The following is a 26,138-nucleotide window of genomic DNA, read 5'->3' as shown; positions in this document are numbered from 1 at the left end:
GCACCACCAAGCTCTCCGGTGTAGGGTGTCTAGAAAGAAAGCCAGGGTCAGATGGCGCAGCTCGATACCTCCTGGCCACAGCCCTATGAACCGCTGAGGAAGATACTGGCCTCTTCCACACCTCTAGCACCGGATCAAGCAAAGCCTCATTAAACGGCAAGAGAGGCTCCGCTGCAGCAGAGGCCGGATGTAGCACCTCCGTTAGAAGATTCTGCTTCGCATCTGCCACCGGCAAAGGCAGGTCCAGAAAGTTAGCTGCCTTCCGTACTACAGCGTGAAAGGAAGCAGCCTCCTCCGTATATTCCCCTGGAGACAAAAGATCCCACTCAGGGGAAGTGTCCAGCCCACTGGCTGTATCCAGACCATGCAGCCCATCACCAGAGTCCTCCAGTTCTCCTTCCTCCAGGACTCGTTGGTACTCCTGCTCTTCCAATAGACGAAGAGCCCGTCTCCTCGAATGTAGCCTCTGCTCGATACGCGGAGTCGAAATGGCCTCCGCCGAAGTTGAAGATCGGCGCCGATCCCCAGAAGCAACCGACGCCGCGTCCGGCGCCACAGGCAACTTCAACGCTGATGAAAGAGCAGGACGAAGAGAACTTGGAGCAGATGGACCCACCGGAGTCACAGGACGAAATCCCGACGTAGACGTGATGGAAATCTCCGGGGCCAATCCCTCTGAAGCCACCGGAGCAGCCACCGGAGTGGCCACCGGCACCGAGCCCACGTTCCCAAAAGGGAGAAAGGGCATAAAGGGTGCCGGCCGTAGAGGCGCAGGATCACCCAATGAAAAGGCCAAAGGACCAGCCGGAGCACCCCCTGGAGCCATCTGTTGGAAGATGGTATACATCGCATTTAGGAATGCGGTACTATCGGCTCCAGGGGTGGGAAAAGCCGGATACTGGGATGCCTGTATCGAAGGCGACCCAGACGCCGGCCTCGACGTCTGCGATGCCGGAGACAACACAAGAGGCTGCATCACCTCAATCACCGACACCTGCCCAGGTGAAGTCGGTGACGCCGGAGAGGGCAACGGCGTCTACTGATGCGGCGGGACCGTGGGACTGACCTCCCAAGTCCTCCGGCGCTGATCCGAAGGCGACCTGGAACGAGTCTCCTTGCTTGAATGGCGCCGTGAATCTCTACGGCGCCAGGAGTCTCGATGACGCCGATGCCTTGGCGAAGACTTCTTGTGATGCTTTTCTTTCTTCGACTTCGCCATAAACAACTTAGCCTCACGTTCCTTGAGGGCCTTCGGATTCATGTGCTGGCATGAATCGCAAGTTGAGACGTCGTGGTCGGAGCTCAAACACCAAAGGCAGTCTGAGTGAGGATCTGTAACTGACATCTTGCCCCCACACTCTCGACAAGGCTTGAAACCCGACTTTCTCTGCGACATTATTACTGCAGAGAAGGACTACGCAGCAAAAAATACACTGTAACCACAAAAGTAACAGTTGCTCCCTCGAAGATAACCGTTTCGAATGCACGGAATAAAGGGAACCGACGTCGGCACGTCGTCGAGGACCTCTTATTGCCTGTATGACGTCAGACGGCGTCGCGTGGGCTAGAGTGACGTCGACGTGCAGAGACTAGGAAGAAGATTTCCGTTGAATGCTGGCGCCATGGGAGTATTCATTAGGTGAGGAATCCACAGGTAGTTGTATCCATCAGAAGATATATGGCAGCCACTCAAACTCTTAGCGCAAAACCCGTGCCTCCAACTGCTAATGATGGAGAATCTGATGAACCTGCCCTGGTCTAGTAGCACCCGTTTGTGCCCTTTGTTGTATTCGTTGTGCTACATTCAGCTCTGTTTCTCTGCTGCCTTTTAATCTTTTTGCTTTGTACAGGATTTCATTGTCGTGACAATGCTTATGTTTTGTGTACCCTACTCCTTTGATGTGATTCTCTTACTGATTAAAACCTTAAAGATTTTTTTTTAAATGGTTCCACGGTGTTTAAAATAAGCACCAACAAGGCTGAAAATGCTACTGTACTATTTGAAATAAGAGATTACGTTGTTGAAAGTTACTGTATTGTACTACTTAAAACAAGATTTAAAAAAGGGAAATTTAACCCTACCAGTGCGTGTGTCCGCCAATTGCCGGGGAGGCATCGATGGAAAGGTGAGACTTCGCTTTCCATGAATGCCTCCCTGGAACCATTTCCTGGCGATCGGCACCCAGGGTAACCATACATATATAAAAAAAATTAAAAAACACATTTGCCATGCACTAGGTCTTGAATATTTCAATATATTGTCCTCTTTAGCTAACAGTGCTCAACAGAAAAAAAACAAAAGAAAACAGGTGTGCAAACTGAGAAAAGACGACTTAACAAAATAAAAGACAGTTAAATAAAAATAAAAAAAACTTTGCCATTTTGTTTGTCCTGCTGGGCACATTTTTGCCAGCCACAAGCTCCAGGCTGTAAAGATGAGTGCCATGGAAACCAGCAAATGGTGAGCAAGAGTCAGGCTCAGAGCCCTTTACTGAACACAACAGTCTCACAAGCGAGACGCATGCATTCGCAGGCTTGACCTTAAAAAGATCTACACACAGTGCTTTCAGGCAGCAATAAAAATGTCAAGTTGTGATTATGTTCCTGCTAGAGAAAGATCGGACTTTCGTCTAGTGGCAGTTTTGATCTCATTAAGTAGCATAGAAGGTTTATATGCCTGCTGCAAATAACAGATCTGTGTTATATAGGAGTAGTTGAGTGGATTAGTAAAGCCATACGTAACCTGTGCTTTAAAACAAATTAAATGTATGTGTGAGGGGGCTATGGAGAGATGAAGAGCACTTTAGTTCGGTGGTGGTGACGGAATACAAGGACAACGTCATGGGACGAGAGCACCAAAAATTGTCGCACTGGGCACCACCAGTGCTAAAGGCTGTGATGTGGGTATGTGGCAAAGTGAAGTAAAAGGGTTTTTTTTTTTTGGTTTTTTTGTGTGCCTTTAGAGAATCTGCTGACTTTTTACTGGCGACGCTGGATGTAGTCAGTACAGCCAATTTTTTGCCAGTCACTATTCCCATCTCTTTTTGGATGTTGACTTCCTTCAGCAAATTGTGCAGCAAACAAATTTGCAAGCAGAACAATTTCTGAGGGAGCAAGGAGGCACTCTAGGGCCCCGTTCTAGGGCATGCCAATGGACTCCCACTTCGCTGGAGGGGTGGAGGTATTTTTGGGCCTTAAGCTCAAAATGGGGTTAGTGCAGAAACCCACCTTGCAGTCCTACTGGACGACTCACACGGTTTGAGTAACTCCCATCTTTGCATCATACATGAGCAGACAGTTTTTCTATTTCAGCACATGCTACATTTCAAGGACAATGCTCCTGCATTGCCCTGGGACCATCCAGACCATGACAGGTTCTTCAAAATTCAGCCTGTCGCCGAACGCCAGGTTTCCAGAGATCAATACTCCTGGAAAGAATATTGCAGTCAATGAGTCCTTGATCCTGTACAAAGGGCAGCTGCTGTTCAGACAGAACATTGCGAGCCAAAGAGCTCGCTATGGCATCAAGCTGTACATGTTGTGAAAGCTCTTCTGGCTACATGTACAGCTTGAGAGCGTTTACAGGGAAGGACTCCACACTAAACCATATAGGCTGCCCCCCCACGTTAGGGGTCACAGGAAAGACTGTATGGGAGTTTATCCAGTCACTCCTTCACAAAGGTTATAACCTTCATGCGGACAATTTCTATACAGGAGTAGAGCTTTTCAGTGAGCTCTTCAAAGCTGGCACTGCGGCCTGCAGTACAGTTCATTGTAACTGCAAAGGATTCCTGCAGGAGCTTGTTTGCAAGAAGCTCCAGAAATCCCAGAGTACCTCGTTGTGTTACAACGAACTGCTTGCAGTCAAGTTCTCAGATAGGTGTGATGTATACCTCAGATTGCTGAAGTCCACAAGCCCCACCTGTATAGTTGATCACAAGAGTTACATGGGCTGAGTGGACAAGAATGACCAGGTTCTTCAACCATATGAGTCATAAAACTTGCGCTTGGTACAAGAAGCTGTTTCCACCTGATCCAGATGGCAACATACTATGTGTATGTTGTTTGTCAGTCAACCACAGGAAGACTGCCTTTCTTTAACTTTCCGCTGTCTGTAATTGAAAGCCTCACTGCTGCTACAGAAGCAGCTGCCACCACTTCATATGTTCTGGAGGATGTGGCAAGGCTGCAGGAGTGACTATGCTGACCGCATTCCTTAAACACCCAAAATGGATCATCCATGTTGTTGCTGTAAAGTGTGCTCAAAGCATGGAAATTGGCAGGAGAGTCGTTATTACTGTACCCAGTGCCCATCTCAGCCAGGTCTCTGTTTCCCTACTTGCTTTACATTGTATCATACCAAAGCAAATTTCTGGGAAATTGACTGAAGTGGAGCAGCGGTTGGGTAAACCTTTCAGTGGCTATGCATGGATACCGAACATCCATGGGCCATGGTTTTGTTAGGCAAGCTGCCACAGAAGGTTAGTTCATCTACTTCAGGAAATCATGGACTTCCTTATGGTCTGCCTAACACCTTTATCCGCCCTCAGAACATGGTAGGTGTTCGGTTTGATTAACATGCATTATAGTCCCCACACTGCACATACTATTGGACAGAACATAAGCCACATTGTCACAGAGTACCCTGTGTGGCAAAATGTTAGTCGTGACTGAATTTTGAAGTGCTTGTAAGGGAACTTATGTATGCTACACAAGGACCACCATGATTGCCAACAAGAACCAGAGTAAGTGTAATAAGTCAAACAAATGGCCTGTGGGACATTCACCAACATTTCTACTTGTTTGAAAGTGTGCAAACTCAATTTGTAGCTTCACTTTCAAAGCAAAAGTAGAAGTGTTGGTGACTGAGTCCCACCAGATATTTGACTTTTTACTTTAGAGACCTTTTGGCTTTTGTAGTATTCACCATCATGTCTGCCTTCGTTTCACCAGTAGATATGCTCGCTCAGTTTGAGCAATAGCCCTCACAAAGCATACTCAGACACTTACAACGGGCATCCACAAACTGGAAGGAGTTGGATTTAGCACAGTAAGTGTGCTGATGGTGCATGAAAGACATGTTTTATTGGGCTTCAAGTAGCTAATGGCAGAAGGCATTAGTATAGGTTCACTTGGCAATTATACAGGATAAGTCAGGACTGACTAGGACAAACATGAACGGGTAAAAAAAGCTTATGGTAGGTGTGCTTTCCCAGGGATATTGCACAGGTAGAAGGCGGACAGTAAAGGTAGTACAGATACACATCATCTACACCTATGGATTTAAACCAATTGGTCCACGCTGGCACTGTAGGACAATGACACATATGGGTCAGTGTGACTTGCTTGCCATTTTCATCCTCTGTCAGAACTTAGATGTTCAAATTGCTGTATGATAAGTGCATTAGTCACAGCACTGCACATAATGGTGGCTGGGACATATGCTACATTCTCACAGACTACCCTCTGTGCCAAACACTACCCTTCTTCATAGTTTACAACATTCTTTTTAGGAAACTTCGTGAAAATTCCCCAGCATTTCTGCCTTAGTTTCAATGGTAGATATGCTCACTCATTTCGATGAATAGGCCTCACAAGGAATTTTTCGGACACCTCCAGTTTCCATCCACAAACTGGAAGGAATTGGATTTAGCACAGTGAGTGCACTAAAGGCACATTAAAAATAAGTCTTCCAGAGCCTCAGGTGGTTGTCATGTGAGTCATTGGTAAAGGTTCCTTACGCATGCCTTTAGTAATGTTCAGGAAAGAGGCGGTTACTTGACAGGTGATACAATGTAGTCAAACTTATTCCGTCCTTTGGCATATGAATGTGAGGGGCCCTTGTTTGTCAACGCTAAATTGATATGAGTGCAGTGATTGGTTGGATTGGGCCCGTGGCCAGCAGCATGAAAGTCGTGAGTGAATGGCGTGTGAATGGATCGTAAAGCTGTTTGGTGCTGTGGCTTTATGGCTCCCTTCAGAAGGCTTGGTATCCATATTCAGATACTTTGGTAAGTATTCATGCTTTGAAACCATAATTTCTGGAGGTGCTAAAACCAACCAGTGTAGGTGGTGGATTAATTAAACTACTGGTACCAGGGAAGCCCAAGGGTGCAGGACTTGCATGTTCTCACCAGTTTTCCTTTGCCCACAATCCCCTTAAAATCACAAACTGCTTTAAAAAAAAAAAAAAAAAAAAAAACGTTTTCCTTGCATTTCTGTGAGGGAAAGTTATGAAATCTTCAGGCAGCCACACATTTTCTACCACCCAGTGTTTCCCTAAGTCTCAAGAGAAACACTGCCCCACTTGTGTGGGAGGGCAAATGACCGCAACAGTGCAGTGCCCAAAACGTATTGTGGAGACATCAAAATTACTTATCACAAAACAGCCTGGTTTTGAAAAACTCACCTGTGTCTTTGGTCCTGGGCTATGTGGCCTTATAGGGTAACCTACCAAACCCAGACATTTCTGAAAACTATACACCCAGGACAGTCCACGTAGCTGTGGCGTGTGTGGATTCCACAAAGTTTTCTTTCCCAGAATACCCTACAATGGTGAAATGTTGATTAAAAACACTATTTTGCTTTGATTTTCTGTCACCCAAACTACAGAAAGTGTGCAGGGATCCACAAAATTCATGCCACCCAGTGTTTCTCCATTTGACCTGATGAAAACACAACCCCATTTGTGTGCTGTGCCTAGTGCCCACATCAGGAATGGATCAATCTAGGGTTAACAGAAGCCCTCATGCGAGGGCCACCATTGACCCTTGTGTGATCCATTCCTGTCACAGGCATTAGGCCCAGGCCCACCAGTGGGAGAAGCGTTCTTATCTAGGCAAGTTGGGGAACGCTAGGTGGTAAGATTTTTGTGGACCCATGCATACTGCTGTAGTTTACTTCACAGAAATGCAAGGAAAAAATTCTGTTTTTATTCAACATTTCACCTTTGAAGGGTATTCTGGGTAATATAAACTGGGGAATTCACACAAGACACCTCCACGGACTCCCTCAGTGTCTATTTTGTTTAGAAATGTCTGGGTTTGGTAGGTTTCCCTAAATGGTTCTAGATCCAAGACTATTTAGTAACACTCACCTCAGTTACCATTATCGCCACAGTATGTTTTGGGCATTTGCGGTCGCGGGCACTAGGCCTACCCACACAATTGAGGTACCATTTTTATCAGGAGACTTGGGGGAATGCTGGGTGGAATTAAGTTTGTGGCTCCCCTCAGATTCCAGACCACTGCAGCACCGAAATGTGAAGAGAGGTTTTTTTAAGCCTGATTTTAAGATTTGCAAAGGATTCTGGGTAACAGAACCCAGTGAGAGCCTCACAAGTCACCCCATCCCCTAGGTGTCTACTTTCACAAAATGTAAATGTTTGGTAGGTTTCCCTAGGTGCCGGCTGAGGGACAGCCCAAAATCCACAGCTAGGGACTTTGCAACAAACACATCAGTTTCCAATGGAAAAATGTGATATGTCCATGTTGCGTTTTGGGGCGTTTCCAGTCACGGGCACTAGGCCTACCCACACAAGTGAAGTTCCATTTTTTTTTTTTTTTTTTATAATTGGGAGACCTAGGGGAACACAGAGTAGAAGGACAAGTGTTATTATCAAATGCCTCTCTACATGTTTGCCTTCTAAATGTAAGTGTGTAATAAACGTCATTTTGAGAAATACCCTGTAATTCACGTGCTAGTATGGGGACCCCCCCAAAATCAGAGATGTGCAAATAACCACTGCTTCTAAACTCCTTATCTTGTGCCCAATTCGGAAATACATAGGTTTCCTTGATACCTATTTTTCACTCTAGATATTTTACTAAATGAACTGCTGTATACCCAGTATACAATGAAAACCCACTGCAAGGTGCAGCTCATTTATTGACTCTCAGTACACCTTGGGTTCTTGATGAACCTACAAGCTCTACATATCCCTGCAACCAGAAGAAGGGTCCAGCAGACTTAGCGGTATATTGCTTTAAAAAAATCTGCCATAGTTGGAAAAAGTTACAGAAGAAATCAGACAAAAATGGTTGGTTTTTTTTTCCAATTCAAGTTTAATATGTTTTTAATTTAAACTGTTACTTTCTGTAGGAAAGACTTGAAGGATCTACACAAATGACCCCTTGCTGAATTCAGAATTTTGTCTACTTTTAAGAAATGTTTAGCTTTCCGGGATCCACCATTGGTTTCATACCCATTTCTGTCACTAACTAGAGGGAGAATGACGTCACAAAAATAGTTAAAATGGGTTATGTCCCAGTAAAATGCCAAAACTGTTGAAATATGTGGTTTTCTGATTCAAGACTGCCTGTTACTGAAAGCTGTGAGGATGGTGATTTCAGCACTGCAAACTCTTTGTTGATGTCATTTGCACGGGCAAAACCAGATGCTGCTTTCTTCTGCAGCACTTTTTTCCCATTTTTCCAAAAGAACAAGTTACTTACCTTCGGTAACGCTTTTTCTGGTGGATACACTGACTACCGAAGGTAAGTAACTTGTTCTTCTGATGGATACAACTACCTGTGGATTCCTCACCTTATGAATAGAGTCCCAAGCAGTGCCGAACTCGGTGGTGGGTGCCCACCTGATTACACCAAGAAATCTTGCAATACCGAGCAAGCAAAGTGACCGTCCCTCCTCATCTCAGTCTAAACAGTAATGTTTTACGAAAGTATGGAGGGGCGCCCAAGTTGCCGCTTTACATAAATCTATCAATGGAACGCCCCTCGCCAAAGCCGAGGATGCAGATTTAGCCCTAGTAGAGTGGGCCCTGATACCTTCAGGAGGGACCTTCTTTGCCAAAGAGTAACAGATCTGGATACAGAAGATGACCCACCTGGAGTGTCCTTTTCCGTACAGCTCTGCCCTTTTGCTGACCAGCATCTCCAATAAACAGTTGCTCATCCAACCAAAAGTCTTTAGTTCTTTCGAGATAAAAACTCAGGGCTCTCTTAGGGTCCAACCTATGGAGTCCCTCCTCTTCTTTAGACAGGAGGGGAGGAGGGTAAAAAGCAGGAAGAGTGATATTCTGCCCTATATGAAAAGGGGTGACAACTTTCGGTAGAAAAGCAGCCCTGGTTTTTAGAACCACTTTATCAGGGAAGAACATAGTGAAAGGGGGCTTAACGGAAAGTGCCTGAAGCTCTCCAATCCTCCTGGCAGAATTAATTGCGATCAAGAAAACAGTCCTGAAGGCTAAATATCTCAATGGACATGAATGCATGGGCTCGAAAGGCGAACCCATTAAGAATGTTAAAACAAGATTTAAGTCCCACTGAGGCATGTGAAAAGGAGTAGGAGGAAAGCTATTCACCAAACCCTTAAGGAACCTATGTACAATGGGAGACTTGAATAAAGACGGCTGATCCGGAAGGCAAAGAAACGCCAACAGAGCCGCCAAATAACCCTTAACTGTAGCTATAGCACAGCCTTTCTTCGCCAAACTGACAACAAACAAAAGCACATCTGAAAGATGGGCCTTTAAAGGATCTTTTCGGTTCTCTCCACAGCACAAATTTTGCCCACCTTCCGGCATAAATAGATTTAGTGGAGTGTCACCTGGACGATAGTATAACATCCACTACATCCGGTGGGAGAGAAAAAGAACTCAGGTTGCCCCGTTCAATCTCCAGGCATGAAGGTGCAGGCTCTGGAGGTGGGGGTGTAAAACCTGCCCCTGTGATTGAGAGGAGATATGCCCTGAGCGGGAGACGGAGCAGAGGGCACAGAGAGTTGAAGTAGGTCTGTATACCATACCCTTCTCGGCCAGTCCGGTGCCACCAATATGATTTGGGCCCAGTCCTGACGAACCTTCCTCAAAACCAGAGGAATCAAGGGTATATGGGGTGGGGGGGGGGGGGGGGAACGCGTAAAGCAACTGGCCGCTCCAGGACATCTGAAACGCGTCCCCCAAAGCCCCTTGCATCGGAAACTGGAGGCTGCCGAATAACGGGCAATGCGCGTTCTCCCGAGTGGCAAATAAATCCACCCGAGGAGTACCCCACATCTCGAAGATGTGGAGGACTAGATCCGGATGGAGACACAACTCGTGATCTAATGAGAAGTGATGGCTGAGAACATCCGCACGTACATTCAACACTCTGGCCAAATGATTTGCCATCAAGCAAATCTGATGGTCCTGAGCCCAGGACCAGAGTCGTAGGGCTTCACGGCAAAGCAGATACGACCCCACTCCTCCCTGCTTGTTTATATACCACATCGCGGTAGTGTTGTCCGTCAGGATCTGAACTGACTGACCACGAAAGGAAGGGAGGAAGGCCTTGAGCGCCAAACGTACAGCCCGCAATTCCAACAGACTGATATGCAACATCTGCTCCGCTGGAGCCCAACGACCCTTGACCTCCAGGTCCCCCAGATGAGCTCCCCACCCTAGAGTGGAAGCATCCGATATCACTGTGGCCACTGGAGAGGGCAGTGAAAACTGTTTTCCTTGGGAAAGGTTGCCGTCCTCTGCCCACCACAGGAGATCCGCTACAGCGTCCCTGGAGATCTTTATTGAATACCTGAGATCCCCCTTGTGCTGGAACCACTGTCTGCGGAGGCACCACTGAAGAGACCTCATATGCCAGCGAGCATGAGTGACCAACAGAATGCAAGAAGCAAACAGACCTAGCAGGCGTGAGACTTAGAGGACTGGAACTGCCGCTCCACTTTGAAACAAAGGAATCAGCGCCTGAATGTCCCGTACCCGCTGAAGCGGGGGGTAGGCCCGAAACCTTGTGTCCAATACTGCCCCTATGAACAGGAGGCGTTGAGAGGGCTCCAGGTGAGATTTGGTACATTCACCGAAAAGCCCCGATCGAACAACGACTGCGTTGTCATTCGCAGATGAGACAACACAATCTCTGGAGACTTGGCTTGATCAACCAATCTTCCAGGTAGGGAAAAACGCTACCTCCCTCTTTCTGAGATGTGCTGCAACAACTGCCATCACCTTTGTGAAGACCCGGGTGCTGAAGTAAGACCAAACGGAAGGACCGCAAACTGATAATGTTGCAATCCGACCACAAAACGGAGATACTTCCTGTGCGACTTGATTATGGGAACATGAAAGTACGCGTCCTGTAAGTCGACAGACACCATCCAGTCTCCTTCGTTCAACACCAATAGCACCTGCGCTAGGGTCAGCATTTTGAATTTTTCCTGCTTGAGGAACAAATTCAAAATCCTCAAGTCTAGGATCGGCCTTAGATGACCGTCCACTTTGGGAATCAGGAAATATCTTGAACACCACCCCTGACCCCTTTCCTGCAATGGTACCAACTCTATAGCGCCCTTTGCCAACATGGCTACAACCTCCTGTTGCAACAACACAAGATGGTCTTCTGAACAAAAGGAAGGACGGGGAGGGAAGGGAAGAGGAAACTCGTGAAAGGGGAGAGCATAGCCATTTTCCACAATTCCTAGCACCCACGAGTCTATTGTAATTGACCTCCATTGCTGTAGAAAAAGACTCAATCTTCCCCCTACAGGAGAAGTGTGACTGATAGTGGTGAAAACTAGGGCTGCGTCTGCTGTTGTCCACCAGAGGAGGAAGAAGAGAGCTGCTGGGCTGGACCTCTAACCCTACCCCTACCTCGCCCTCTGAAAGCACGATAGGGCGGGTTGGCAGGTTGTTGGGCATAAGATTGAGACCTATGAAAGGCAGAACCTCTAGCAAACCCTCGAAACCTACGAAAAGGTCTGTACAATGTAGCAGAAGGGACTTAGCTGTAGCACAACAGTCCTTAAACCGTTCAAGGGCAGAGTCTGCCTTGTCCCCAAACAGCTTTTCCCCATCAAATGGAAGGTCCATTAAAGTGGATTGTACATCTGACAAGAATCCCAAAAGATCTTAGCCAGGCATGCCTTCTCGTAGCCACCGATGTTCCCATGGCCCTGGCAATAGAATCCGTGGTATCCAAGCCAGATTGAATAATCTGCTGTGCAGCAGCTTGCGCATCCAAGAAAAGGGACCCAAAAGATTTTTGCACTTCCTGTAGCAGATCTTTTGCCATCTCCTTAGCAGAGTCCATTAGGGCATGGATGTATCTGCCTAGCACACAGGTGGAATTGGTAGCTTTTAGGGCCATGCTGCAAGAGGAGAAAATTTTCTTTGAGGATTGCTCCATCCTTTTGGATTCTCTGTCGGAACACCAGGGAATGTACCCGGGGCAGGCTTTGCAGAACATGATGCCTGAACCAAACTCGCCGGAGTCGGGTGACGAGATAGAAAAACCGGATCTCCTGGGGCACTTCTATGCCTTCTCGCCACTGCCCTGTTCACAGCAGGAGATGTAACCGGCTTTCTCCATAGGTCTATAATAGGCTCAGTCAAAGCCTCATTAAAAGGCAACAAAGGGTCAGCACTGGATGAAGATGGATGAAGAACCTCTGTGAGCAGGTTAGTCTTAACTTCTGCCGTGGACAAAGGCAAATCCAGGTAAATCAGCTGCCTTCCTCACCACAGCATGGAAGGAGGCAGCTTCCTCAGTAAACTCCCCCGGAGAAGTAATGTCCCACTCCGGGGAAGTATCCAAACCACTTGCAGTGGCAAGTCCCTGGAAATCATCAGAAGGCTCTATCTCACCTTCCTCAAGCCTTCTGTATTCCTCTTCCTCCAGAAGCCTCAACGCCTTCCTTCGAGATCTTAAATGCGTCTCCATCGACGCCGATGATCTCAGACCCCGAACCGGTTCAGGAAGGCTCCCAGATTCAACCGGCGCCGGCCCGAAGTCGGCAGATGACCTCCTCGAAGCCGAATGAACAGAACGAGATGGAGCCGGTCTGGATGAGGCCATCAATGACGCCAGATGGCACGGAGAAGGAGTCGGATAAGAAGCGGACGGATCCACAGTCCCAGGCGAAGGACTCCTGCCAGGGGAAACCCCCGGCGCCGGACCACCAGGCTCTGTAGGGCAGAAGGGCATGAATGGAGCAGCCCTGTACGACGCCGGCGAGCCCAAATTGAACGCCAATGGCCCCGTGGGACCCACCGGTGCAACAGCAGGGGCCATGGATTGAAAAACAGCATACATCGCATTCAAAAATGCGTCCGGATCCATCCCTGGAGTCGGGTAAGCTGGGTACTGCTGTGTAGATGTATGGGGAACATCAGGATCCCTCGGCGCCGGCAAAAAGCGAGGACTACCTTGAGTGACCTTATAGACTGACTGCGCCGGTGACAACCCCGGACTCTCCGGCTGAGGCGTGACCGTAGGACTCATCTCCCACGTCTTCTGGCGCCGTGACGAACGAGATCTCAACCTCGAACGACTCCTCGAACGGCTCCGCTCCGAACAGGCGCCGAGTCTCATGACGGCGCCGAGTCATGATGACACCGCTTCTTATGTTTTTTGGGAGAAGCATGGGAAGAAACCTTCTTGTGATCCTTCTTTGCCTTGGCCAAGAAGAGCTTTGCTTCGCGTTCCTTCAGAGCTTTCTGATTCATGCTCTGGCACGAACAACAACCTTCCACATCATGTTCGGAGCTTAAACACCAAATACAGTCCGAATGGGGGTCGGTCACTGACATCCGACCCCCGCATTCCCTACACGGCTTAAACCCGGACTTCTTCGGAGGCAACATTGTAACTTCAAGAGATCGCTACAGTTACCAACGGGCCAGGAAGAAAAAAATGTTGGTGTCGAAGCATGGAAAAAGGAAAAACTGACGTTAGTACGCCGACGAGGACCTCTTATTGGCACGTTGACGTCAGACGGAGTCACGCGGAGCCGTGCCATTATGATGTCCTCGTCGACAGCTAGGAAGAAGACTTTCCGTCGGATGCTGGCGCAAGGATCGAATTCATAAGTTGAGGAATCCACAGGTAGTTTTATCCATCAGAAAAAAAAAATTTTTTAAAATAACTTTTAGCAGTATTTTGGCTAATTTCTTGGTCTCTTCCAGGGGAACCCACCAACTCGGAGTACCTTAAGAATCCCCAGAATGTCAGGGAAAAAGGACACAAATCTGGCATGGACAGCCTATGTGGGCAAAAAGTTATTAGGGCCTAACCGCGAACTACCCGAAAGAGCCAAAAAAAGCTCAACGCTGGGAGGGGAAAGGCCCTGCAGCTAGGGGGTTAGAGATTACACATATGACCATACAATAGGGCCTTACTGAAGGTAAACACCTGTGTTAAGTTTCTGTCTTGCTTATCCGAGGGCAATCACAATCTATGTTAATGTCAGCTAGGTATACTTTTAAGAGGCATTGAGATTAGATTTGCAAGTGAAATGAAAAGATCCACAAAGGTACAAAATAAGGTCAGAGTAGGTCAATCAAACTGAGCATTTCCTTACGGTCAATTCTAAAGGAATATCTGCATAAGCAATGCAGCAAAAAAAAAAAAAAAAAAAAACACATTCCTATAAGGAATTTTGTGCGTATTAGCTGGTAGAATGACTGTATGGTACATGATCTTTTACGGATATAGTACAGCTCTAGCAGATTCATAACTTCTGTTTTAGATACATCTCCAGAAACCGGATTCCACTGCTTATCAGACATCTGTAAATACTTAAGGTCCTATGATGAATCCTCTTACTACATGACCATAAACTGTGGTTTTTGTACTGTAAGTTACTAACAAATGCTGTAACAAGGCCATAAACGACCAGCAACCAATATTACATTTAATTTTCAAGCATAAGCATGCACGTTAAGTTGCTAGCACAGCTTTCGTCCTCAATGTATTGAAGTAATAAGAAAAACGTTGCTTACGCCTAGTTGCATAAACTCACCTGTGATCAAGCTGGATTGTTACCATAGCCAAAAGGAAAACATTTAAGACATGTCACTAGATAAAATCAAATCCTTTTAAAAAACAATGAACCAAAGACCTGCAGTCTGGTGAAAAAATATCACTCCTTCATTAAACATAGTGTGGCAGCATACATGTAGAATAAGACTAAGGAAGCGTATCTCATTGCAGCTACTGACAATTTGGTATCAAACGTATAAGCGGTTATAAAGTAAATGTTAATGGCTTATCAGGTGTGATTTTAACAGACAAACAGGTGGTCTCCAATGGAGGCATGTGCTTCAATCAAAACTGAACTTCCTCTTTAAAGCAGCACTCTACAAAAAAAAAAAATAGAAAAACAAGAAAAAAAATCTTCCAAAAACATAACTAAGGCCCCATCTTAGTAATTTCTATAAACAATGGTAATGAACCACTTAAAATAAAAACTCTCTCGGCTGTAATTTTTTGTAACCTTTTATAGAAGTCCTTACGTGGAATCAGATTCTGCGTTGCACTGAAGAAAGAAACCCGCACTCTTCTGATGAGGTCTATCTGGGTAAAACCGTGGCATCACCATTATCTTCCAAGGAAGGTTACGTACAAAGCATGGCGGACTCAGGACCGATTCACTTAATCTGCTGAAACGCTCCACCGTAAACTGAAAGGTTGCTTCTGAACGCCAACTTGTATCTGTCAAAATAGAAATAATTACTTAGCCAATGACAGTTTAAACTTTACAAGGAGGTATGAAACATAAAATAAACAAAAATCATTGTTTAATTATGTCAAGCTTAAATGACGATGTGGACAAATGCACTAAAAAAGGTAAACTGAAAAGAATCCAATTCCTAGACCGCAGCACCCCAAGTTCTTCCACTGTGACCTGTTGTAACTCGTGCCAAGTAAAAACAGTAGGTGAGCGATTTGTTTGGCATTTACCTCATCACCAAAAGTTGAAGGAATTTGTATCTCCAACTATTCAACAAGACTCATTTTATGACAATAAGCATTGTATACAAAAAGTATTTTTACACAGCTTAAGTAGTTTTGACAGTTTAAAACTACACCACTAGCAAAATATACAACAAGCCTAGTCTGGCTACAGCACACGCCGAGTCTCCATGGCTCTAGTGTCTGCTGTGGACAACCTGCCATGCTGTGTGGGATTTTGGAACTATCCTCAAGATCTCTGAATTGAAACACATTTTAACAGATTTGTCTATTCTTTTTCAAATAAATGTAGTACTTTTGCAGCTCGAGCTTAGAATGCCAATATGCACAGTATTTTGGAAAATAAAGAAAACTTCCAAGTTGCCATCTGATCCTGCCCTGCCTACGTTCCAGTGACTTTCACTCCTGACATCGCATATTGGGAGATGGAGCAAAACCTTTGTTGCTTGAGCACTTCACTATGAGCATGACAAGAAAACAGAGGTCTCAGCCAATTAGAACTGTTTCTAATACCAAACTGCATTAAACATTCCATCTTTAAGCTCAAATGTAAATGCATGAAAAGTAACCTTTGAAGCGGGCGTGACAAGGGCGGCAAACATGGCGGGTGCTCCACTACAATCCCCCTGTGGTCCTACTTTAATCCACCTGCATTGCCGTTAACCTGTCCAAACTGGGAGGCATACACGCTCCACAAACTGGTGTAAAGACAACTCATCCCTCTTGTCCCAGGCATCGGGTTGGCACACTGCCAGAGGGGAAGGCATTCCCGGAGTGACGCCACCCTATTGGTGCGGTGCGGTGCGTGTGCGTGTGCGTGTGTGACCTAGAGGCAAAAGACATCCCTTGACCCAGTCCCTAGTGGCCCGGTCAACGAAACCACCTCAGGTGCAATTAATCCTCCCTGCATACCTTGGCCACGACCAAAGAGGCCAGTTCCATCTTCCCCCTCTCGTAAAGAAACAAGGCCCTAGTGCTTCTAAGCATGCGAGGGTCTGGACTACATATACCAGGCGGAGGCCTCAGAATGATGGCCTGCCTGTGGAGGCCTCACAAAAGAAGGCAGACCCTCGCTGGGTGACCAGGCCTCTACTCCACCCATTGACATTCCTAACCTTATTACATCTGGCCCCGCCTAATATATTTAGCAGTTGCCTCTCCGACCTGAATGCCGGCATTACTCACAACACGACCTGAGATCTATCAGCTGGCAGGAACGAGGAGGAACTGCTGTGGCCGTCCACTCGTGCATCACTACTGCATATCAAACCTCTGTACCTATGCCAGTCTGTGAATGAGGGGCTGCTCATGCTGCTTAACACTCGTTGCACAAGCAGGCCCGACTCATCTTCCCTTCATGGAAGGCAATGGCTCCTTAGAAGGCCTTAATGACCTCCTTGGGTACTAGTCATTGAAGAGAGTAACACCCCGCCCCCCCCCCCCTCTTAACCTCAGGCAGCGATCCACAGAGCGGACCCTTTCAGACTACACACGAAGGCTCAGACACTTCTCACCTGCCCCTGGCCCACTACAGGCAGAGGTAAGGCCAAGCTAGTGCGCTTAGGCTGCAACGAGAGTCACAGGTTGGTGCTGCCATGAGGATACCCCCCACAACTGGAGACCAAGTGGCTTAAGGACAGGAACGCCATGGCTAAGGATAATGAGTCCAGGCAGAGCAAGATAGACCACTGTGCCATGGCGACAACCCCAGCAACAGAGCCCACTACCCTGATCATGCCGGACAATGCAACGCTGCTCCAGGCAAATCAGGCGTCGAGGGAGACCCTAGAAGGTGGGCTTTGAGAAATGAGATTTCTGTAAGGAAATGCCTCCTTGGCATGGTTACCCCCTGACTTTTTGCCTTTGATGGCAAGTTATGATTTGAAAGTGTGCCGAGGCCTGCTAACCAGGCCCCAACACCAGTGTTTTCCCTAACCTGTACTTTTGTTTCCACAATTGGCACACCCTGGCATCCAGGTAAGTCCCTTATAACTGGTACCCCTGGTACCAGGGGCCCTGATGCCAGGGAAGGTCTCTAAGGGCTGCAGCATGTATTATGCCACCCTGGGGACCCCTCACGCAGCACAGACACACTGCTTGCCAGATTGCGTGTGCTGATGGAGATAAAATGACTACGTCGACATGGCACTCCCCTCAGGGTGCCATGCCAACCTCACACTGCCTATAGGTATAGATCAGTCACCCCTCTAGCAGGCCTTACAGCCCTAAGGCAGGGTGCACTATTCCATAGGTGAGGGCATAAGTGCATGAGCACTATGCCCCTACAGAGTCTAAGCAAAACCTTAGACATTGTAAGTGCAGGTTAGCCGTAAGAGTATATGGTCTGGGATTCTGTCATGCACAAACTCCACAGCACCATAATGGCTACACTGAAAACTGTGAAGTTTGGTATCAAATTTCTCAGCACAATAAATGTACACTGATGCCAGTGTACATTTTATTGTAAAATACACCCTAGAGGGCATCTTAGAGATGCCCCCTGAAACCATACCGGCTACCAGTGTGGGCTGACCAGTTTTAGCAGCCTGCCACACCCCAGACATGTTGCTGGCCACATGGGGAGAGTGCCTTTGTCACTCTGTGGCTAGTAAAGCCTGTACTGGGTGGAGGTGCTTCTCACCTCCCCCTGTAGGAACTAACACCTGGCTGTGAGCCTCAAAGGCTCACCCCCTTTGTTACAGCACCCCAGGGCACTCCAGCTAGTGAAGTTGCCCGCCCCCTGTGGCCACGGCCCCACTTTTGGCGGCAAGGCCGGAGGAGATGAGAAAAACAAGGAGGAGTCACTGGCCAGTCAGGACAGCCCCTAAGGTGTCCTGAGCTGAGGTGACTGACTTTTAGAAAGCCTCCATCTTGCAGATGAAGGATTCCCCCAATAGGATTAGGGATATGCCCCCCTCCCCTCAGGGAGGAGGCACAAAGAGGGTGTAGCCACCCTCAGGGCTAGTAGCCATTGGCTACTAACCCCCCAGACCTAAACACACCCCTAAATCGAGTATTTAGGGGCTCCCAGAACACAGCAAGATCGATTCCTGCAACCTAAGACGAAGAAGGACTGCTGAGCTGAAAAACCTTCAGAGACGGAGACACCAACTGCTTTGGCCCCAGCTCTACCGGCCTGTCTCCCCACTTCAAAAAAATTGCTCCAGCGACGCGTTCCACAGGGTCCAGCGACCTCTGAAGCCTCAGAGGATTACCCTGCATCTAAAAGGACCAAGAACTCCAGAGGACATCGGCTCTGCTCCAAGAAAGAAGCATCTTTGCAACAAAGAAGCAACTTTGAAAGAACACACGTTTCCCGCCAGAAGCGTGAGACTTTGCACTCTGCACCAGACGCTCCCGGCTCGACTTGTGGAGAACAAACACTACAGGGAGGACTCCCCGGCGACTGCGAGCCCGTGAGTAGCCAGAGTTGACCCCCCTGCGCCCCCACAGTGACACCTGCAGAGGGAATCCCGAGGCTCCCCCTGACCGCGACTGCCTGCTTCAAAGACCCGACGCCTGGTAAGGACACTGCACCTGCAGCCCCCAGGACCTGAATGATCCGACCTCCAGTGCAGGAGCGACCCCCAGTTGGCCCTCTCCCTTGCCCAGGTGGTGGCTACCCAGAGGAGCCCACCCTTGCCTGCATCGCTGAAGAGACCCCTTGGACTCCCATTGGATTACATTGCAAACCAGATGCCTGTTTGCACACTGCACCCGGCCGCCCCGTGCCACTGAGGGTGTACTTTTTGTACTAACTTGTGTGTCCCCCGGTGCCCTACAAACCCCCCCTGTTCTGCCCTCCGAAGACACGGGTACTTACCTGCTGGCAGACTGGAACCAGGGCACCCCCTTCTCCATTGAAGCCTATGTGTTTTGGGCACCACTTTGACCTCTGCACCTGACCGGCCCGGAGCTGCTGCTGTGGTAACTTTGGGTTTGCCCTGAACCCCCAACGGTGGGCTACCTTGGACCCAACTTTGAACCCTGTAGGTGGTTTACTTACCTGCAAAACTAACAACCACTTACCTCCCCCAGGAACTGTTGAAATGTGCAGTGTCCAGTTTTAAAATAGCTTATTGCCATTTGTGTGAAAACTGTATATGATATTTTGCTAATTCAAAGTTCCCAAAGTCCCTAAGTGAAATACCTTTCATTTAAAGTATTGTTTGTAAATCTTGAACCTGTGGTTCTTAAGATAAACTAAGAAAATATATTTTTCTATATAAAAACCTATTGGCCTGGAATTGTCTTTGAGTGTGTGTGTTCCTCATTTATTGCCGGTGTGTGTACAACAAAAGCTTAACACTACCCTCTGATAAGCCTACTGCTTGACCACACTACCACAAAATAGAGCATTAGAATTATCTCTTTTTGTCACCATCTTACCTCTAAGGGGAACCCTTGGACTCTGTAGGAAGTTGGCTCTGTATGTACTATTTCAAAGCAAGAAATAGCATGCACAATTTCTGAATGGGTCACTAACGCAGGAACAAGGATATCAAAAGTGGAAAATGCAACCCAAAGCCTGCATCGAGAGGTATCAGAGCTCCATGTACTGACAAAAGACCTACACTAGAAAGCGGATGATGCAGAAAACCATGCACGGAGAACAACCTGAGCTTTGTGGGCTTCGCAGAGGGTACAGAGGGCACAAACACCAGGCCCTTTCTGACCACATGGCTGAAGGCTTCCCTCCTGGCAGATCAGTTCTCTTCCTGTTTCATCACCCCTCAGCAGCCTATATTAGCACGCTTCCTGAATTTCCTGGACGGAGAAATGGTACTCCAAGAGATACGCCGGCTGGTAGAAATCTGCTACAAAAACAGTAAGATTGTGGTCTTCTCAGATTACTATCGAGGTGCAGAAACAATGCTGTACTTTTGACCGAACTGAGAATGCTCTGACTAGACTACTTGCTGCTGTTCCCCATCAAACTAAAGGTCTTATTTGAAGGCAAGTCAAACTTTTTCCAAACTACCGAAGAAGCATGGGACTGGATGGAGAAACCCCCTCCGCTGAGGCAGCTCTGGTGAGACCAATCGGATGGGAAACGCAATGACTGAACCAGACGGCAGCGGAACCTGAACGACCAAAAGAAGAGACTGGGGACACACCGGACTACCCTCAGGTGGTGGCAGGGATATGCTTCCAACAGAACAACAGCTGGTCAACCAGTTCCAAAGCTGGCGGACCCCTGATCCCATGGAGGGGCATCTGGCTTCAGAATCGGAAGATACGCACCTTGATCAAGGAAATCACATGCATGGTACGTAACACACCCAGACGTCACCCAGCCGGCTACTAATGGACCAGACAGCTGACTTATGATGCAGACCTGCACCTGGCAATATGTGGGGAACATGGCTCCCACGTGCGAGGACCGCCCCACAAACAGTACTTGAACTTCAGCCCTTCCTTTCCTCCTTTCTCAAAAACCTGTATTTGGGTTTTCTCTTGTCCCTTTCCCTTCTTTCCTCCTTTCTCACTGCTTTTGACTCCTTGTTAACTGTTGTTAATTTGGTTGTTACAGTATTGGTTAAAGGGGCACGAAAGCCAGAGGGTGGGCTACAGTCCTCTCATAACCTCTCTTTCAAAGTTTTGAATTAGAAGTTGTTTTGTTGCAGGGAAGGTCGGGGATGGGGCGGAGGGGGTTCTACCTTAATTAGTAGTTAGTTTGCCTGTTCTAAATAATAGGCAGTCACAGCTAAACCTTGAGATAGACACTGGGGACACCAGGACTTCTATAAGCTGAATGTACCACAATGGCAACCTAAAACCCAACAGATGACTCACCACAAGTTCTTGGCCTGGAAAGTCAACAGATTGGGCAACAAGATTAAACAAGGATTTGGTGGTACAATACCTTAGAAAGCTGCAACCTGACAGTTTTCCTTCAGGAAACACACCCAATGCGATCAAACTAGATTCTTGGGATGATGAGCATATACCACCCTAGCAAATGCTGGGTTCTCCAAGGGAGCGCTATACTGATTAAGAAATACATTCCATTTTGGATCACTTGTACATGGGAAGACCCCAGAAGTACATACGTAGGGTTACAAGGAGCGGATTGGGGGGGGGGAGGGGGGGGGGGGGGGAAGATATATATATCTCCTCCTGACAGTTGAATTTCCACTCGTTGTACAGCCGCACCATTAAAAAAATGTCCTGCTGCCATCACATAAACAGGACAATCTTGCATACGTTGATGCTTGTTTATTTCAAGTAAAGTGCAGAAGAGCAAGTTACTTACCTTCGGTAACGCTTTTTCTGGTGGATACATTTGCTACCTGTGGATTCATCATCTAATGAATTCTCCCCATGCACAGCATTCAACAGAAACCTCTCTCTAGCTCTGCACGCGGCTCCGCATGATGTCATCGTGGCAATAAAAGGTCCTCGCCGCCGTGCTGACGTCAGTTCACGCCATTTTTGACGTGCCTTTGAAACATATAAAGAATATCGACAATCTACACCCTTTAAGATTAATAAGAATAAACTTTATAAAGAATCTTCATTTAAAAACCTTTGCACAATTCTTTAAAAAAGGGCAGATACCAACATAAATGGTTTGCAAACTTGAAAATAACTTGAATTAGAACTATAAACATATATACATATGTAGAAACTATGAAACTAAAGCACTGAAGTGCACACCCAATGTGATCCTGGTATGAACAGACAGACAACGGGGAGGAGGGAGGGATCGTGAGGAATCCACAGGTAGCTAATGTATCCACCAGAAAAAGCATTACCGAAGGTAAGTAACTTGCTCTTCTGATGGATACAACTACCTGTGGATTCCTCACCTAATGAATAGAGTCCCAAAGCAGTACCACCTCTGAAGAGGGTGTCCGTCTGGTCAAACCAGGAAATCCTGCAGCACCCACCGCGCAAAAAAAATGTCCATCCCTCCGCATCCAAACAATAATGCTTCACAAAGGTGTGGAGGGAAGACCAAGTCGCAGCCTTGCAGATGTCCACCAACGGAACACCCTTGGCCAAAGCCGATGAGGTTGACTTGGCCCTGGTGGAATGAGCCCTGATCCCCTCAGGAGGATCCTTCTTTGTCAATGAGTAACAAATTTTAATACAAAGAACGACCCAACTGGAGAGCTTTCTCTTGTGGACGGCCTTCCCCTTCCTCGCGTATCTGATAAAGAGTTGTTCATCCAACCGGAACTCTCTCGTCCGGTCGACATAAAAACTGAGAGCCCACTTAGGGTCCAGACGATGGAGTCTTTCCTCCTCCTTAGATGTATGCGGAGGAGGGTAGAACGTCGAGAGAGTTATTGATTGTCCCAAGTGAAATTGAGACACAACCTTGGGGAGGAAAGCCGCCCTGGTCCTCAAAACCACCTTGTCCCTATAAAAAGTGGTGAAAGGCGGGTGAGCAGAAAGAGCCTGCAGTTCGCTAACACGTCTAGCCGACTTAGATTAAGGACTCCCGATGACATTGAGACTATGGGAAGCTTAAACAAAGACGGGTGTTTTGGTAAACAGAGAAACGCTAAAAGGGGCAGACAACTTACCCTTAACTGTAGCAACTGCACAGCCTTGCTGCGCCAAAGAAAGAGGAAAAGGTCAAATGTCTGACAAATGAGTCTTTAAAGGTTCTATAGAATTATCACTGCACCACTTGAACAACTTTTGATCCACCAGCATAAACAAATTTAGTGGAGTGCCTTCTGGGATGACAAAGGAACAACCCACTACATCAGGAGGAAGCATAAACAAAGTCTCTGGGAATGTAGGCGCAGGCTCTGGAGATAGGGGTGTAGAACCTGCCCCTGCGGCTGACCGGAGATCTGCCCTGAGAAGGAGACTGAGCAGTGGGCACAGGTCGGGGGGGGGGGGGGGGGGGTTCGGGGGTGTTTGGATATTTAGGGGGAACATGTAAAACAACTGGGAGCCCCAGTCCAATTGAAACTTATCTGCCAATGTCCCCTGCACTGGAAGTTGCAGAACAGGTAGTATGCATTCTTGAGTGGCATAAGTTCCAAACGAGATGTTTCCCATAACCGGAAAATGTGTAGAACCTCTTCCAGATGGAGGCACCACTTGTGGTTGGCTGAAAAGTACCGACAGACTGCTTGCACGCACACTGAACTCTTTCCAAGTTATTTGCCATCACACAAATTAGAAGATGCTGAGCCCAGCACCAGGACCCAAGCGCTTCTCTTCATCTTCAGAGAGGATATGACCCTTACCCTGCCACCCCCTTGCTTGTCAACGGACCACATCATTGTAGTACTGTGTCAAGACTTCTACTAACTCACCATGAAGGGAAGGAAGAAGGGCCTTCATTGTCAGATGTATCACCCACAATTACAACAGATTAATATAAAACTGTTGCTCTGGAGGCCAGAATAATTTGATCTCCAGGTCCCCAGATGAGCTCCACAACCCAGGGTGGAGGCATCCGTTATGACTGACCAGTGGAGAAGGGCGAGACCGCTTCCCTTGAGACAGATTGCCAGAAAACACCCTACAATTGAAGATTCCCGCAATCTCTCTGGAGATCTTGACAGACCGACGTCTAGAGAACCCTGCTGTGTTGAAACCACTGCCTGAAGAGTTACAACTGGAGGGCCCTAATCTGCCAGCATGCACGGTTGACCAACAGAATGCATGAGTCCAATAGGCTCAAGACATTCAGGACTGGAACCTCTGCTCCACTGTGAAACACTGGGGTCATAGCCTGGATGTCCAGAATCCTCTGAGGAGGCAGGACGCTCTACCTACTCACCATGCTGTTCTGTTCTGTCCCTATAAACAGGGTGCTCTGAAAGGCTGCAGGTGAGATTTGGGCTTGTTGGAAAAACCCAGGCTGAACAACCACTGTGTTGTAAACCCCAAGCAACAACACCAACTCCGGAGATTTAGCTTGATGAGCCAATCATCCAGGTAAGGAAATACTGAAAACCTTAGCCTTTTGAGATGAGCTGCGACCACTGCCATCACCGATTTGAAGACTCAAGGTGCAGAAATAAGACCAAATGGGAGGACCGCAAACTGATAATGTTGAGACCCCTAACATGAAGCAGAGATACTTCTGTGCAACTGCTAAGTAGAAATGTGAAAATATGTATCCTGCAAGTCGATCCATACAGTCTTCTATCTCCAGCACAAGAAGCACCTGAGCTAGGGTCAGCATCTTAAACTTTTCCTGCTCCAGAAACTAGTTCAAAATCCTGAGGTATAGGATCAGACGCAAACAACGGTCCTCCTTGGGAATCAGAAAATAGGGTTAACATCCCTAACAGTTCCTGCTCTGAAACCAACTCCACAGCACCTTTTTGAATCAAAGATTGGACCTCCTCTTGGAGGAGCTGAAGGTGGTCTGCAGAAATAACATGTTATTGGGGCTAAAATGGTGGGGGGGGAATTTCTGGAAGGGGAGGGCATAACCATTTTCCACAATAACACCTACTGATCTGATGTAATGGACCTCCACTGTTGAAGAAACTGGGACACCCCTTCTCCCACCAGTGAAGCATGGTTTAAGATGGGAAAACTAGAGCTGCTTTCCTGCAATGTTGGCAGAGCAGAAAGATAAGAAAGAAGATTAGGAGGAAGATGCGCAAAGGGACCAGCTCATTCTCTACCCCTCTCACACCCCAGTAACTTCTATAGCAGTGGTTAGATGGCGGCTGCTTCAGCCCTCAAAAAGAAAAGGCTCAGGCAAAACCATAACCTTTTAAACCGTCTGCTCGTTCCCTGGGTCTTCAGTCTCATCCCAAAGATTAGTCACCTTTCACTCCTTAAACCAACCCAGGGCTTTTTCAACCAAAATGCCAAGCCCCATCAAATGGAAAATCCATCAAGGTATTCTGCACATCTTGGGAGAATCCAAAACCCCTCAGACAAGCCTGCCTTATGGTGGTCATCTAAGTGCTCATCACCCTGGCTATGGAATCTGCAGTACCATCCCAAACCAGATTGTATGACCTGATGGGTTGCAGGTTGTCCATCATTCAAAATTCCAGAAAAGTGTCTCTGAACATCTTCTGAAAGCTTTGGAACAGCAGCCTTGACAGAATGAAAACAAGACATGTATATAATGACCCAACAGAGCAGGCTGCATTGTTGACTTCAATGCCATGCTGCCAAATGAAGTTACTTACCTTCGGTAACGCTTTTTCTGGTGGATACACTAGCTACCTGTGGATTCCTCACCTTATGAATTCGTCCTTGCGTCAGCATCCGACGGAAAGCCTTCTTGTTAGCTGTCGACGAGGACGTCATGATGGCACGGCTCCACGTGACTCCGTCTGACGTCAACGTGCCAATAAGAGGTCCTTGTCGGCGTACTGACATCAGTTTCACCTCATTTTTTACGTGCCTTTGAGGCGAACAGGTGAGACCCGACCCATCAAAAACCATAAAGAAAGAGATATATATATATATATATATACACACACACAC

At 47.3% G+C, this 26,138-nt stretch overlaps 1 protein-coding gene across 2 annotated transcripts in view; it reads right to left on the bottom strand.

The window, feature by feature from the left end:
* The window catches only part of USP7 (ubiquitin specific peptidase 7), a 1,253,379-nt gene that overhangs the window by 1,070,178 nt on the left and 157,063 nt on the right, over positions 1-26,138 (bottom strand). For both annotated transcript variants that reach the window (XM_069210408.1, XM_069210409.1), the window contains exon 3: positions 15,248-15,446. In XM_069210408.1, the coding sequence (XP_069066509.1) occupies positions 15,248-15,446 (199 nt within the window). The remainder of the gene's footprint in view (positions 1-15,247; positions 15,447-26,138) is intronic.

This window comes from Pleurodeles waltl, chromosome 10 (genome assembly GCF_031143425.1).
Source record: "Pleurodeles waltl isolate 20211129_DDA chromosome 10, aPleWal1.hap1.20221129, whole genome shotgun sequence".
In the NCBI taxonomy this organism is placed as follows: domain Eukaryota; kingdom Metazoa; phylum Chordata; class Amphibia; order Caudata; family Salamandridae; genus Pleurodeles; species Pleurodeles waltl.
This window is presented reverse-complemented; position numbering and strand designations above follow the sequence as displayed.